This window comes from Bos grunniens, chromosome 24 (genome assembly GCF_055505025.1).
Source record: "Bos grunniens cultivar Pamir isolate PY7600 chromosome 24, Bosgru_T2T1.0, whole genome shotgun sequence".
Classification (NCBI taxonomy): Eukaryota; Metazoa; Chordata; class Mammalia; order Artiodactyla; family Bovidae; genus Bos; species Bos grunniens.
The window spans coordinates 31,976,067-31,992,774 of NC_141188.1; the positions used below are offsets into that span (position 1 = coordinate 31,976,067).

General features: G+C 41.3%; 1 protein-coding gene across 8 annotated transcripts in view; it reads left to right on the forward strand.

Annotated features, from left to right (window-relative positions):
* The window catches only part of KCTD1 (potassium channel tetramerization domain containing 1), a 214,346-nt gene that overhangs the window by 175,664 nt on the left and 21,974 nt on the right, over positions 1-16,708 (forward strand). For 4 of the 8 annotated variants that reach the window (XM_086372900.1, XM_086372901.1, XM_086372897.1 and 1 more), the window contains exon 3: positions 14,853-14,997. The exons of 1 other annotated variant lie outside the window; for it this stretch is intronic. In XM_086372900.1, the coding sequence (XP_086229026.1) occupies positions 14,853-14,997 (145 nt within the window). Of the gene's footprint in view, positions 1-760; positions 906-6,234; positions 6,278-14,852; positions 15,033-16,708 lie in introns of those variants that run through there. 3 more of the 8 variants (XR_015153782.1, XR_015153783.1, XR_015153781.1) reach the window with 3 other exon arrangements.

Here is a 16,708-nt window from a genome sequence, read left to right on the forward strand (position 1 = left end):
AATGCAGAAACTAAACTTTTCCTCCCTTCCAAAGAGAAGCATTTATTCAAAACAAAAGCACATGGTGTTACAATTTGCATGTAAACTCTGAGGACTTAAGAACAAAAACAATTTTGAAAGTCACAGTGAAGGATCCCTGATGGGTCCGCTGTACACCCACATGTCCTCGGCCGAAGCCTGAGCTGTGGTGCTAGATGTGTCCGTTTCATGTCTGGTAGTTCTTTCTATTATTGATATATAAATAACCGATATTAAAATGCCACTTCTTTGCATTAGAAATGCAGGATTCATTGTCTCAAATCGATGAATTATCAATACTCTGCTTCCAAATGGTAACTCTCGAGGTGCCTGGAGACAGAAAGTTGTGACAATCTGTCTCCAAAGCAGCAAGCTGAAGTAGGTACATAAGGCTTTACGCGTGGCTTCCGATTGTGCCCACGGTGGTCCTTTTGGGAGGATGAAGGATGTGAGAGGTGGCGGGGGGTGGGAAGTGAGCTGTGCTCTTACGGGCATATGCTTTTCCTGTGGTCTTATTCCCAAGGCAGACACCTAAGGGTTCTAACTGGGTGGCAATTCTGTTTGCCAAAAAATAAAAAAATAAAAAATTTGGTCCCACAGATGTAACAGGGTTTTGGTGGACTGTCTGAATCTAGTCAAGACACAGTCAGTAGAAAGGACACCATCACTTGGATAACGTTCTCCTGCTGCCTCGTAGACGCCATGTTTGCTTAGTAATGACCTCACTGTGTGTCTTTTTCAGTGGTGATGATTATTTTTCCTCCTGTGCAACTTCTCGTATTGTGTTCCCCATATTCAGAAGATAAATGACAACTGTGCACATCAGCTAACCGCCACTTTCAAACAGTGGCCTACCTCGCCCGGCTCAGAGAGCTTCGTAACTAGAGGTGAATCTCAACTCGCCCAAACCTGTTTCAGTGATTTGAACCAAACGTGCTTCAGAGCTCCCACCCCGCCTTGTGAGGGCTTGGCTAGGCCCCGGCCACCCCTCCGAAAACTGACTTAAAAAAAAACACAGCTTAGGAGGCCCTGAGGGCTTCAGACCTTACCTCAGAAATGAAACTTCTAGTCTTGAAGCAGTACAAAACAGTCAGTGTCAAAGAAAAAAAGGATTTTTTTTTCCCTTTTATTCACTGTGAAATAATACTTATTCATTTAGCCTAGTGACAATAAAAGATTTCAAAGGCAAATACAGACTATTTAAAAGGTAAAGAAATTTTATAATCTGTTATAAAAAGCAGATCACTAATACAACATTGTAAATCAACTATACTTCAATAAAAAAGGGAAAAAATCAGATCAATAGTCCAAGAAAACTATCCTCTTGACAGGGAGAAAACCAAATTCTAACTTTGTACCACCTTATTTATTAAAATGTGTTCCGGGGACAGAGCTGGGTGGAGGGAGGGGTGGGGCGGCCACAAAAAAAAAATAAAACAACAACAAAAAAAATAAAATAAAATGTGTTCCAATCTTAACCAGTTCTGACAACATATAAAGCTCCTTTATCAAGGGTTTTTTTTTTCCATAAAACTCCTACAGATTCTCTTCACCTTCAGGTTTCTTCCTTTTGTCATTTTCTCTTTTTTTAACCTCCTGGGGAAAAAAAAAGGAAGCATATACGTTTAAGTGTATCTTGCTAACCCATAATCTTAGGGACCCTGAGGAAGGTACTTCATCACAACATAATCATTTTGATGATACATTGCAAAAGGAATAAGGTGGTGTGAAGGATGGAATTCGGAAAAGATTGCTGGACACATTAAGTGAAAGTGTTAGTCGCTCAGTCATATCTGACTCTTTGAGACTCCATGGACTGTAGCCGCCAGGCTCCTCTATCCATGGACTTTCCCAGGCAAGAATATTGGAATGGATAGCCATTTCCTTCTCCAAGGGATCTTCCCAACTCAGGGATGGAACCCAGGTCTCCTGCATTATAGGCAGATTCTTTACTGTCTAATCCATGTTAAAATGAACTAGAACAAGGTTATAACAGCCTAGTGAACTTAAGGAGCCGTGAGCAGTGCAATTGAAGTTCTGGTCTCCACTCTGGCAAACAATCTATGATGATTACAAAAACCCAACAGTCATGATACAGTTTGTATTTCCAAGTATATATCCTGCCAGGCTCTTAAAGAACACGTTTGTAATACTTCATGTAGATTTTTAAACTTTGAGAAAGTCATTATTTGTAAAAAGCAGCTTTGGTTTTAGTGCACTTTCCCTCAAGACTCGAAAGTAAAAGTTATGGGAGCAACAGATATGGGAAACAGTGGTATCAGGTGACTTCTGCAGTTTGTCCCATTTATATGATCACAGTAAGGAAGAGGAAACATGAGAAAATCTTGTCATTAGCAGGGAGACTTTTTTTTTCTTTAAATGTGTTGTAGGTCAGTGCTTGGTTCTGGTTTTTGTTGGAAGGGATGAGGAGAAACATCGGTAGATACATCTACCGCCCAGCGAGTCTATGGACCGGCTTGGTGCCTTTGGGTAAATTCTTAAACTGTGATAAACCAAGCCTGAGTCCCAGAAGGGCGTCGACAGTTGCACAAGACGCGCACACCTATGACAACGCATTGTTGATCCTGGTGCAGCCAAAGGCAGGTGCTGTCAGTAAGCACCCTCCTGATTTCTCAACCCCCCACACCCGAGAATGTTGTCTTTGAATCATGAGCTGATAAAAACTTCATATTTTTCACATGTCACTTTTGATTTAGTGACTGTGTAAATAATCTTGCAACATAAATTCAAAACCTTAAGCCTCTCAAAGTACAAAGCTAACCAGGCACATCATCCTTCATGATTTGAAGAGATAATTGAACGGTGTTTTCAACAAAAGGGTGGTATGGATATTTTATATATTTTTTAAAACGTGTAGATGCTTTTGAAGCTGTGTAAATATGACTTTTGTCCGGTTAGCAGCTTTCTTTCCTTCTTAGCTTCTGAGGTGGTATAACTCACAGTCCTGGGGCTAAATCTCCTCCCTTTTGGCTGTGTCATCTCAAAGCCTAGTTTGTGAAAGTGTTTTTAAGCCTCCTAGTCACTCTGAAGTCATACAGTGATAGAATAATTCATTTTCATTCATCTAACCACCTTTCAATCCTCCTGAGTTTTTGAATGATGCTCTGTTATAAGACCTTTGAACAGTGTCAGTAATGGCTGTGTGTGTGTGTGTGTGTGTAGGAGCAGGAAAGGGATACAAAGGAGTCAGTATAGATTCACTTACTTTCTTCCATACATCTGCTTTTAAGTTTTCACAAAGCATTTACATAGTCCGAAGGTAAATTGTATTTTTCCTCTTTCTTTTTTGTTTTACCAAGCACTGGGTGGAGCCTCTGGTTTTTCACCTTTGGGTACTATGCAAAATATGTAAGTGCTTTGTTGTAAACTGCTGTTTTGCTGGTCCCATTACAAGTAGGAAAACACTGTTAAATTGAATTAAAAAAAAAACAGCTGGCTTCACCATAGCCCTCTCATAGTGTCATATAATTAATAGGATGCTTTTATTTGAAAGGACTGCTGTGATATACTGAGCCAATTCCAACAGGCTGGGGTAGTAAGACAGCAGCAGAAATGGGAAGAGGCTCCAGTCCACATCCTGTTGTTGCTGCTGGTCTCCAAGTATGCTGGAGAGAATGGGGGGTCACTGGGGGACCACAATCACAGGGGGCTGGGCTGAGTCCCTTCCCCATATGAGGGAGATTGATGACACAGATGGAGGAGTCAGTCACAGAGGAAGGCACTCCTTCAGTGGTTGGGGCTGCTGATACTCAGAATCCTGGGAATAAGATCAGTCGAAAAAAGGTTAAGAATTTCCATGATGGTCTGGCGGGTAAGACTCCACGCTTCCATTGCACAGTGTATGGGTGGGATCCCTGGTCGGGGAACTAAGATCCTGCATGCTGTATGGCACAGCCAAAAATTATTATTATTATTTAAAAATAAATGTTAAAAAAGTAGGTTAAGTTCAGCAGGAACACGTGCAGGGGTTTGCTTATGTGACAAGAAAACTGGAGTGGAGCAAGATGCAGACGGGTTGGCAGGAGGTGCTGGAGCTGGAGTTCTGGGACAGATGAGCACTGAGATCTGGGGACAGTGACGAGGGTGGGCTGGCCCTCACTCTTCCAGGATAGGAGGCTGCAGGGTTCAGCCACCCTCAGCTAGCAATCCGGTGGCTCCACGCCTCAGCATCTCCATTACTCACATCACAATATCACCTGTACATACTCTCGAGTTGTGGTGAGGATTAAATCAGCTAATCCACAGAGTTTTTAGCAGCATTCCTAACATAAACTTGGGCTTCCCTGGTGGCTCAGATGGTAAAGAATCTGCCTGCAATGCAGGAGGTCCAGATTTGATCTCTGGGTCAGGACGATCCACTGGAGAAGGGAATGGCAACCCACTCCAGTATTCTTGCCCGGAGAATTCCACGGACAGAGGAGCCTGGTGGGCTACGGTCCGGTCCATAGGGTTGCAAAGAGTCGGACATGAGCAACTGACATTTTCACACTTAACAGAAACTCAAATAATGTTAGCTATTATAACATTTTTTTTCTCTGAACAGTAATTATATTGTAAACTGAAAACCATTTTCTAGATTCTTAAATCAAGAGAAAACAGGAGTATGTCACAAATACCTCCAAATATAGAACAGCTAGTGGGGAGGAGTGTGGGGGTGGGCTGGGGAGAGACCTCTGCACACGTGCGGGCTTGCCTGCCCTCAGAGAAAGCAAGGGGAAGGCGAAGCAGAAACCGCTGGAGCCGAAAATACCAAAGTGGGCTCCCATGAGACACAGTGATGCTCTAATCCAGGCCTGGTCTTAAAAAGTAGTGGTAAACCCTGGAAACCATTTGAAAACAGACAGTTGTTCAAACCAAAGAACTGGTGGTCTAAAACATTGTCTTCCAAATCAAGGTGCTCAACAGGATTTTCTGTGCAGTTGGATTCTGTTTTGGCATTGCACATCTTCTCCAAGGTACGAAAATCTGTCAGCACTGACTGAGTCTGGGCTTAACTGAGAAGCAGAAGAATCACTGGGCAGTAAGAGAGCCACCCTGAGTGAGACCCTGCGGCCCTGCTGCCTCCACGCTGGTTAACTGACTGCAGGGTCCTCATTTGTGAGATGCAGGTGATGGTATCTACCTGGAAGAGCTGTTGTCAAGACGCGGTGCCCTGCAGGTAGTGGACGCTCAGTAAATGAAGCTCATGTCAGACATCCATTTCTTCTTCATAAAAATTATTTGGATGGGCTATTATCCCCTTCCTCAGATGAAGAAATCGAAACTCAAACCAATTTGGTCTTGAAGATGGTAAAGCCAGGATTCCAGCAGGTCTCTTGAGTCACAGCTGAACTTCCAGGGGCTCCTGAGAGATGACTGAAAGCGCGGCGCCCAAGCTCTTGTGCCGTCACTTGCTCCACTCAGGCCGACGCTTTGAGAGAGGCGCTCCTCATTTGTTGAGTCCCCACCTCACCCATCACACTGTTTCTTGCCTGAAATCCCTCCTCCAAGCCCTTGTGCCCTTCTCTTTATGCCTGGCGGTCCTGAAGACCCAGTACTAGCATTGCTTCCTACAGGAAGCCCTCCCTGCCTGCCCCAGGCTGGCTAGTCCCTGTCCTTGGTCCTGTAGCCCCCAGCTGGCCCGAATCATGCTCATCTGAGTGGGCCCTAGGACTTCCCTGGTGGCCCAGGGCTAAGAATTCACCTTCCAATGAAAGGGGTGTAGGTTCTATCCCTGGTCAGGGAGCTAAGATCCTGAATGCCTCGGGGCCAAAAAGACAAAACACAAAACAAAAGCAGTCTTATAGCAAATTCAATAAAGACTTTAAAAGGGTTCCACATCAAAAAAAATCAAATCTTTAAAAAAACTTAAGAGATTCAGCAGAGTACCCAGGAACATGACAAGCATTCAATAAATGTAGGAATAGAAAGCCTACTTTGGTAAATTCCGGTGGTGTTTTTTCAAAGCAATCAAGTTAATTATAATACATTTTTTATAGTAAGCAATTAAAGTAACTCTAATTTAAAAAATTTTCCCTGTGCGTCATGAGAAGGACTAGCTCCCCCTCCCCCCAGTGGCCCTGGGCTCCCCGTGAAGCCGTCAGTATTGCTGTCAACTAGCAATTCTCCAAAACCCTGAGTGCCAGAATCCTGGCGCGCTCATATATTTTTTTATATTTTAAACTTGCCTTTCTTTTTCTCCCCTGCTTTCTTCAGCTCTGTGAATCATTTAAGAAAATGATGCTGCCACAGGGAACAGGTACTGGAAACATTACTTCCTCATAAGTAGATATAATTTGTTTTGTTTGCTTTTCCTTAGAAGGTATTTTCTGTCTTCTCTTAAATTACTTCTGTCCCTTTCTGTAACAAGCTCTGAATTCATTTTTATCTGTGTTCCTGAAATATCGATGAAACTTCCCAAGTGTGGAAACTCTACACAACTATTTCTCAAATTTTGTAAACAATTATATGCAAATTAAATGCTGTTCGATAAGTAAGGATTCTCTAACAGTGAGTTGACTGGTGTTTTTTGGTTTTTGGGATTTTTTACATTATAATAATACCCAGCATAGCATCACCTCTCCCCTTTTTAAGAAAAACTTTTTATTATGGATATTATTCTTTCTTTTGGCCATATGACTTGTAGGACTTTAATTCCCCAACTAAGGATTGAATCAAGGTCCTTGGTAGTGAGACAGCAGAGTCCACTGGATTGCCAGGAAATTCCCTATTGTGGACATTTTAAAATATATGAAAAGCTACTATACTATAATAAAAACTAATTTTAAAAATATGCAAAAATAGAATATGAAATGAAGACCCCGGCATTTCAAAAGGTTTCTGGTATCAACCCAGCATTTCTCTTCCCTTCCATCTGTTCTACTTCCCTCCTCTCCCATCCCAACAGAAAGGAGGAAAGGGGACCCTTTGGTTCTAGTGCTGATTTTTCTTAAAAAAAAAAAAAGCTTTTAAAATTTATTTGGCTCCACGGGGTCTTAAGAAGTTTTGGCATGCAGGATCTTCAACATTTGTTGCGGAATGGGAACTCAGTTGCTACATGTGGGATCTAGTTCTCTGATCAGGGATCGAACCTGGGCCCCCCTGCACTGGGAGCTCAGAGACTTAGCCACTGGCCCACCAGGGAAGTCCCAGTGCTGATTTTTCTCTGCTTTTCTTTCCTTCCCTGCTGTTCCAAGTCTAGGTTCCACTGCAGGGACAGCTTCCTAAACATCTCTCATTCATGTACGCACACCTACAAACACAGACACTCACTCCCACACATACACTTACACATCTGCACAAGCACACACCTTCTCCCAGCCCTCTATCTCATTTGCTGTCTTCCTTAGGTATCAAATATTAGGACAGAAGCTTGGTTGAACCCAGGTCTCCTGCACTGCAGGCAGATTCTTTACCAGATGAGCCACAAGGGAAGCCCAGGAATACTGGAGTGGGTAGCCTATCCCTTCTCCAGCGGATCTTCCCGACCCAGGTATCAAAACACGGTCTCCTGCGTTGCAGGTGGATTCCTTACCAAGTGTGAGCTATCAGGGAACTTGGGTTAGTAGGCTCGAAAAAGTATGAAGCCACAGTGCTTCTGAAAACAAAATCATTCAATAGAAAAAGGCTGTAAATCAGATTTTTTAAAAAAGTAATATCCTACTGATTGGTGGACTCATCACAGATTGTGTTTCTATTTTGCTGCTTCTTCATCCTCTGTGCTTTTCTAGTTTTTAACAATGAGTAGTTATTGCTTTTATAATTTAAAAATATCCACCAAAAGCAGTGCTCAAGAGGTCACTTGGATATTGCCTGTGAAACGGTTCACCAGCAAAATAAATCTGGACCGAAAACTAAAGGAAACATTTTCCTAAAGTTCAGACCATATATTCCATGGCTTGGAAGCCCAGAGGTGGAGAAGAAAAGGCTTTTCTTGGCAAAGGAGAGCTGAGTGGGTGAAAGGTTCCACAACCCGTGTCCTGCCTTTTCTCACCATCTTTATCCCTCCGTGTGTCTTTGGCACTTAGCTCTCAACCCCACCCCTGGGTAGGGTCTTCTCCACCCTCCCTGAGCAAGTTAATCCTAGCGTGGGCACTGCCCACAGGCCCTTGTCCTACGCCTCCCTCCCTTGTAATTACCATGTGTGCACCAGCTCCTCAAGAGTTGAAAGGATTAACCTGCTTGCCTCTGGTAAAGTAGGGCCAGGTGCTGCGTTGCCTGCCATGGTGCTTCACGTGGTGTGGGGTCAGACCGCACAAGGACCTCTGGGCGGATGGAGCTCAGAAGAGTTGGAAGCATCTCCAAGCTAAATTTCTTTAGCTGTAAAGTGACCATTCCCACAGGGGGATTGGCAGAATTAAATAGGGGCACCGCACATAATGGGACGCAAGAACTCAAGGTAAACGGAGTTGAAATACGCCATTTCAGGTATACGCCTCAACCCGGAAGAAGTTTTCGTTGTCCTAAGTATCTTGACTTTCCTATCTATTCTTATGCCCCTATTATGTCATAGTTGTACCAACAGTTTGAAAGTAACCTCTGAAGTCTTGGGGTGTTTTAGTTCGGTTTGTTTTGGTTTGGTTCAGCTTCCCTGAGCTTCAACTTTTTCTCAGCTGTTAAGTAAATGATAGCTTCCCCACAAAGCTGGTAATAATCAAGCTTTCTTGAGATAACATGCAACACTAGCAAAATCTTACTGAACTGTATAAAAACTGCATTTCCCATTGGATGTTGTTCATTTGTTTTCTTCTTGCTTGTTCTAGGGGTTTTTTGTTTGTTTGTTTGTTTGTTTGTTTAATTAGAAATGAAAAAGAGGTATATTTAGTGGTCAAGAACACAGGCTTTAGAATGAGACCTAGGTTGGAGCCTGAGCCAAGTGGTGGCCATTGTGGGCTCAGTGTTCTCATCTGTGAAATGGGAATAATATGGTCACCTTATAGGATCATTGTAAGAATGAAATGAAATAAAGCCCATAAAGCAGGCAGCTCCTTCTTTGGCACCTAATAATATTCAATCAATAATAACTAGCAGGTGTCCTCATAGACTTGAATGTGACCATCCTCTGCCCATCCCCACCCCAGCATGGTGGGTCTGCCAACTCTGTCTGGCCAACTGTGCATCCTTGAGTCATTTCTCCATTTGTAAAATGGGAGGTTGATCTAGGTCATGCTGGTGATCCTTAACCTCTAAAAATGTTGGTGGCTAATTAAGAAAACGTGCTGTGACAGTTCAGGGTGACAGAATGACCAACTTGAGATTATTTCAAATTGACGACATTGACTTGCTCCTCTTTAGTCTCTCTGCTCATCTGCCTTTGCACTGATTCCCAGCTCAGCAGTTCATTAAACTTCCTTGGGGAGCGTTTTAAGAGATGCAAATGCTTGGGGTCTAAACCCTGAGCAATAATTACATCAGAATATCTGGCACTGGGCATCTGTATTCTTTAAAAGGTCCCTATGTAATTCCACTGTGCAACCAGGGTTAAGAAGCACCACTCTATACAAATGACATAGTCAAAAACAAGGGAAAGGAGACAGGACTTGGATAAACTGCAAGCTGCCTCTGTGGGGAGATGTGATCTCAGAGATAGTGTTTTGATTTTCTCACTTCTAAATTTGCTCTTTTCCTAAACATTGCTGAGAGCATAGCCTGACATCAGTCCCCATCGCCCTCCGCCCTCCAAACCAAACCCAAACTCCTTGACCTGCTTACACAGCTCTTCCTGGTCTGACTTCTGCTGCCCGTCTCATTTTTCAGTTGGCCTGTCTCTATGCCCTAGTGGAGAGTAATCATATGGCAGTGTTTTTTTTTTTTTTTTTTTTTTTGTCCACCTTCAAGCCTTTGTATCTTCCCTACACCTGTCTTTTCTTATCTAATCTTAGCTCCCACCTCTGTACCAGCTTCTGCTTATCATTCAGGCTCTCCTGTGAACTTTCTTTTTCTTCCCTGTGTACTCCCACAGCCCACTCTGCATACCCACTGCATACTCAGTCACACCACTTGATCTGCATTCCCAGCCCCACAGACTGTTAAATTCCATGAAAGTCAAGAGTGTGGTTTATTCACCACTGCATTCCCTGTATTTCACATGATCAGGTTGAGTGAGTATTGGTGGAAAGAATGAACAAATAACTGAGTGACTATACAATTAAAAAAAAATTCTTTTTTTTTTTTTTTTTGACCATGCAGCATGGCATGTGGGATGTATAGTTTCTTAACCAAGGGTTGAACCCATGCTGCCTGCAGTGGAAGTGGGAGGTCTTAACTTACTGGACCGCCAGGGAATTCCCAGGAAAGCAAAATTCTTGAGGAACTGAGTCACAGTTAAATTAAAGAACCTAAGTCTTATAAATGATTGAATACACAAGAAAAAAGAAATTCTTAGTGACTAATATTCACACTAAGCCAGGTCTCTTTCATTTAAGACCATTCTTTAATGCCGGGGAGAAGGGGAGCCACAGTGAGGAAGCAGACTAACTTTTCACCAAAAGGAACTTAATTTCCTTGGTGGTTGGGCTGCATTATTTGCGGCATAGAGTAATCAACAGAGTTCTAACTCTAAAAAGCAAGAAAGAGGAGCACATTTGAATGTCTATTAATGTGTATTTTAAGTGAACCTTTATAAGCCTCTACTCATTGCAACCTGTAACCTCTGTTCATGGAATTCTCCAGACAAGTATACTGGAGTGGGTTGCCATTTCCTCCTCCAGGGAATCTTCCTGACCCAGGAATTGAACTTGGGCCTCCTGCATTGCAGGCAGATTCTTTACCGTCTGAGCCACCAGGGAAGCCCAATCCTCTAGTTAATGAGTTATTTGTACATAAAAATGATAGGATGCTTACAATTTACTTTAAAAATCCCAGAGCGGGGAGAGGGACTCAGAGAGGTACAGGTGAAATAAGACTGAACAAGAACTGATAGCTTTAGAAGCTTGATGGACACATGGGAGTTCATTATCCTATTTTCCCTGCTTTGGCATACAGGGAAACTGTCCAAAACAGAATGTTAAAAATAAATGTCAAAAGAATAAAACTGTGGGAGGAAGTTTTTCTCGGTACTGCCACTTGGTTCAGTGAGTGGTTTTTTTTTTTTTTAAAGGCAGTCATACATCATCTGGAGCCAGCCTGGTCTTGGTCAGTTGAAAAACAGGAATGTTCTCCAAGGCTGGTAAACTGTAATCAGGTCCACAGCGTTTTCAGGCACCAGAGTTTACAAGTCACAACTGTTGATCTGTAACTCCATTCATGTGTCCACAAGAAATATAGCCTGTGTCGGTGTTCCCCTCTATTTGCTTAGCCAAACAATGCTTTTCCACAACACATTCAACCTCGAAACCAATGCAGGACCCCAGTTTACGATCGCTGGCACCACCCTGCCCTTCCGCATTGTTTTCACAAATTCAAAACCTTCCTCCTTTTAAAGGTAGCAAAAATCAGCCCAGTGTTGCCTTTTATGACTTGTAACATTTGTTGACTCAAACGCAGGGACTCTTTCTTTTCCGAGGGGCCTTTCACTGCAGCCAGGAATGTGCATGCATTGACGCGGCCATGAGCTCTTCCTTCCGAGCCTGCCATCCCCCTCCTCTGGGCTCCCACTCAACCATGCTGCTTCCGCCTTTGGTACAGGAGGCGGGGAGGGTTTTCCCACCAATTTCAGGCCACTCCCTCCCCGCCTTTGGGTCCGCAGAGTGCGCCCTCCCTTGCCTGGAGCAAGCTGGAAGAGAAGGTTCCGGGCCGTGCAGGCCTTCCTAACCCGCCCTCGGGACAGCTCCATGGTGGGGTTTCTAATCTGCCAAGTAGAATCCTGTTCTTCCTCCCAGCTTCTTCTCCCACTGCCTCGCCCAAGGGCCACAGCCACCTTCCTGTCCCCTTGCTGAGTCTCCTTTCAGACTTCCCTCCTCTTGCCTTTGCATCTTTTGCTATTTCCGCTAAATCAGATGTAAAGGTGCTTCTTACTGCAACTGTTCAGTTTCTTGTTATCTGCTGGTGGTAGGGTGTTTGTTTTGACAGTATCTTAAAAACCACTTCAGTTCAGTTCAGTTCAGTCGCTCAGTCGTGTCTGACTCTGCGACCCCATGAACAGCAGCACACCAGGCCTCCCTGTCCATCACCAACTCCCGGAGTTCACTCAAACTCACGTCCATCGAGTCGGTGATGCCATCCAGCCATCTCATCCTCTGTCGCCCGTTCTCCTCCTGCTCCCAATCCCTCCCAGCATCAGAGTCTTTTCCAATGAGTCAGCTCTTCGCATGAGGTGGTCCAAGTACTGGAGTTTAAGATTTAGCATCATTCCTTCCAAAGAACACCCAGGACTGATCTCCTTTAGAATGGACTGGTGGGATCTCCTTGCCACTTAACATGACACTTTTCTCCTATCTTGGAAAGTTCTGTAACAATACACGTCAGCCATGATTGTTCCTTTTACTCCTTTAAACCCTGTACCCTAAACTGCCCTCAGGCTTCAAAGAGCTGTTTCCCTAGAAATTTTTATTTGCTGTTTTGTGGTACCTTCTTTTGCTGTCTTTTTGAGCATGCCACGACCCCTTTTGATTTTTTTCAAAAACCCCGAGAAAAGGGGTAATTTTATAAAAGAATAGAGATGTAGAGAAGTTGATTCGCTCAGATTACAGCTAGTAACTGGCCAAGCCTCATTCCTCTCCTCTTTCAGTCACTCTTTTACTCATTCACTCCATGAAGATTTATTTATTTGATCACTTTCTGTGCTGGCTCACTTCCAAGCCTAGATTTTGAAAATGAGCTTTTAAAAATTAAAAGCCTGGGATTTATTTAAGAATAAAATATTTACTTTTCATCTCATTAGTAAAGTGACTTGTGATCATTGATATTAATTTATCTCAGGCCACAAAAATAATCAGTGTACACGTTTGGATTTCATTATAAAACTCTTGCCAAACAAATCTAAGATAGACTTGAAATCTCTAGACCTAAAGTGTTCATTCAGTAGTGGTAATTCTTTTCATTCCAATCATTGTAGGGAGGCCCCTTTAAGATCAAACAGACTGTACCCAACTCCCCCAGTGCTACTTAACTAGTTGGGCAAGTTACGCATCATTTTGAGCCTATTTCTTCATCTTTAAAAGGAGGATAATGGGTTTGTTACATAAAGTGCTTAGATGAGGGCAAGGTATATAGAAAGCAGTTAATAAATATAGCTCCCTTTTCTTCCACTGTCAACTGTAAATTTATCATTAACAGTGAAAAGTAGAATGTTTTAATAACAGGCAGACAAGTCTCATTCTTTCCCATCCTGCACCAAACTGTCCTGGAAATGCTATAAATAAGTGACTAAGGGTGTTTTAGTTTTACTGCTTCTTCTTTACATAATCTACCATTTGATTGATGTGTTTATAAGAAATGAATGACAAGGTAGCATGCAAGGTAGAATCCTTGGATGACTGTAACCTACACCCGACATGATCACCCTCAATTCATGGAAAGTTGAATGAAAACAGTAGTTGAGAAAAATATATTGGGTTTTAAGGATACCATCTGACTCAATAGTTGCTTTCTTCTTTGCACCTATTACCTTCAGGTAGGACAGGAGTTTTCTAATTATCTTTAAAGGATTGTTATTGAAGCACATTCACAAGTCTTTCTTGGGGGAGAGGGGAGCAGCGTTCCTATTTGTTGGTTTGTTTGCTGTATTTTAAGAGGGATGGAATTATCAACTTATCATTACATCTGTCCCACTTCAAAAATAAGACTAGGAAATGTATGATTCCAAAATCATCATCAGAGCAATAAAATGGTGTTCCAAATCAGAGAGAGACTTGTTATGAGTTCCACAAAAATCTTTTCTTAAAAAATGGAACCATTCTCCTGCCTACGCTTTTAATGAAAGTCAAATGTACCTCTTGGCAAAGGAAGAGATTTCAAGTGTGTAAATTCTATTTTCTGATACAGGATATTTATTTTTCATTAGCCAACCCTCTAGTTGTTCATAGTATAGATGTGACCATTTTCTATTAACTGAGTGTATACTAAAGTGTATAGGTTCAGCCTGCCTTAAAGAGATGAATGATATTGGATACAAAATGCTCTAACTATAGCACACTTTTCAAATGTTAACTGTAAACAGGAAACACATATTATGGATTCCTGTTTTTAAAAATTACCCGTTGCCACTTACGTTCCAGAACTAGGTCATATTTTTTGGGTGGTCAAATGTTTATATTTTATAATGATTCCTGGCTGTTACAAACGATTTTTGCTGAGACCTAGGAAACTAGACTGCACATTGTTAATGAAAAACATATACTCTTAGATGAGTGATATTCTCAGAGATTCATTTTTATAATTAAATGTAGATGTTAGCATATAGACATTGCTTTACTTTTAGAAAATATGGGACTTATAGGTAGGGAAAGCTCAGAAAACAGATTTCTTAAAAACAAAAATGCGCTTTTTTTTTATAGACTCTGTTTAAAATACACTTGGGAGCAGTCACACTTTTTTTTTAATGGCAGAGCAGGTGGTTTTAAGTAACACAGAGGGAAAGACACGGTCTTCCGTTACAGTGACAGCACTGAGCCCTGATCCCCACGTCAGGGACATCTTCTTTGCAGGTAAAAGACATTGAATAATAGAATTTACTTGAGAAAGGCTGCGACTGTTTTGAATTGTCTGGTCTTGAGATATTTATCAAGCAGGGGCCAGTACTTCTCAGCGAACCATAACTACTTAGTGGGTGATTTTCCCTGACTGCCATCTTCAGAAGTGCTGCCTTTGACGGTGACACAGAACAGTAGCTTTCAGTCTTAGTGGCCGAACGATTGATTCTAATTGTCTTCACTGTTCCCTCTTTCCTACCGCAGAATCGGAAGACTTTTTGATGGTACAGAGCCCATTGTTTTGGACAGTCTCAAACAGCACTATTTCATTGACAGAGACGGACAGATGTTCAGATATATCTTGAATTTTCTACGAACATCAAAACTCCTCATTCCTGATGATTTCAAGGTGAGGGATTCATATTAAATTAACAACAGCCTAAATATGTGCTTTTTTTTTTTAATGTGCTCCCCAAAATATTTCTAGCTCTACATTTTTAACATACACCAACTTTAATGGCATCAGAGGTTTCTGACATGGTTATACCGTCTTTGTGGAATAAAGTATACAGTCATTGACATTTACGGTCAAAAGAGGGTGGCTTTTATGTGAAGAATAGAATTACAATCCATTTTAATACATTGAAAATGAGTTGATTATATTCAAAGGTTATCTCTGATAAGTCTTAGGTAGAGAATAAAAGGAAACCTCTTTAGCTTAATAAAGACTTTTTCTCCCAGAAATTTAAAGCGAGCATTATGCTTACCAGTAAAATTTTAGAGTTGTTCCCTTTCAAAATTACTAACAAGTGTTAGACTTAGTCCTACAAGGTGCTGGAAACTCTAAGCAGTGAAATTAGACAACAAAAAGAAATAGAAAGGATTAATATTAGAAGGGAATATATAAAAATGTTATCTTTGCAGCTCCTTAATACTTCTCTACATAGAAGATTCTAAAGAATCAACTAAATATCATTAAAACTAATAAAGAACTCATTACAGCATCCATATTCAAGATCCCAATATACTGCAATTAATAGCTTACTGATAGACTACCAAAGCCAATCATAAAATGTTATGGGAAAATATACCACTTACAGTAGCAACAAAAATTATAACACCCAGGAATAAACTTAAGAAATATGCAGAGTCTGATTAAGAAAACTATAAATCTCTACATGCAAGTTTAAAACAAGAATTGAATAAATGAAGGGACATTCGTGTTCTTGGATGGGAAGCCTCAATATTGTTGAGATGTCAGCTATGCTCAGACTATCTTATACATTCAGTGCAAACCCACTTAGGTCATAGATTTTTTCAGTGAAATTTGACCCATTTATAAAATTTGTGTAGAAGAAAAAAGAAGCTTAAGAATAGCTTAAAAAGTGATATTATACAGCAGAAACCAACACAATATTTTAAAGCAGTTATCCTCCAATTTAAAAAAAAGAATAGCTAAAAAATGTTTGGTGGTGATAGAAATGTGTCATATCAGACATCACAGCATACTACAGTGATACAGTGATAAGAAAGTGTGATCCTAATAGATGCTAAAATACACATATAGATCAATGGGAAAAAACAGGATTGGGGGAGAGATGTGTGTGTATGTTGGAATTTGATATATTGTCAGTGTGGTATTTCAAATTGGTGGGAAATGAAAAGAATAGTAATTGGCACTGAGACAGCTGAAACCAAGACCTTTGGAAAAAATGTAAAGCCAGAGCCCTGTCTGTATCATAAGTTCATAAAAATTCCAGGGATAAACATAAAAAGTAAAGCTATCAAAGTATTAGAGGAAAATAAAAAGAGATTCCACAAAAGTATAATTGTTAGGCAGAGAAGACCTACTTGAGCAAAACTTAACTACACAGAAGGCATCCTTAAAAAAAGAAAAAAAAATTGCTAATTTAAAGACACTATATACAAATAAAACACAAGTGTCAGATGAGAAATATTTACAGTGAAAAATTAATATCCATCGTAAAAGAGCTCCTTAACATCTACAATATTCTGGCCACCTGATGTGAAGAACTGACTCATTGGAAAAGACCCTGATGCTGGGAAAGATTGAAGGCAGGAGAAGGGGACAACAGAGGATGGGATGGTTGGATGGCATC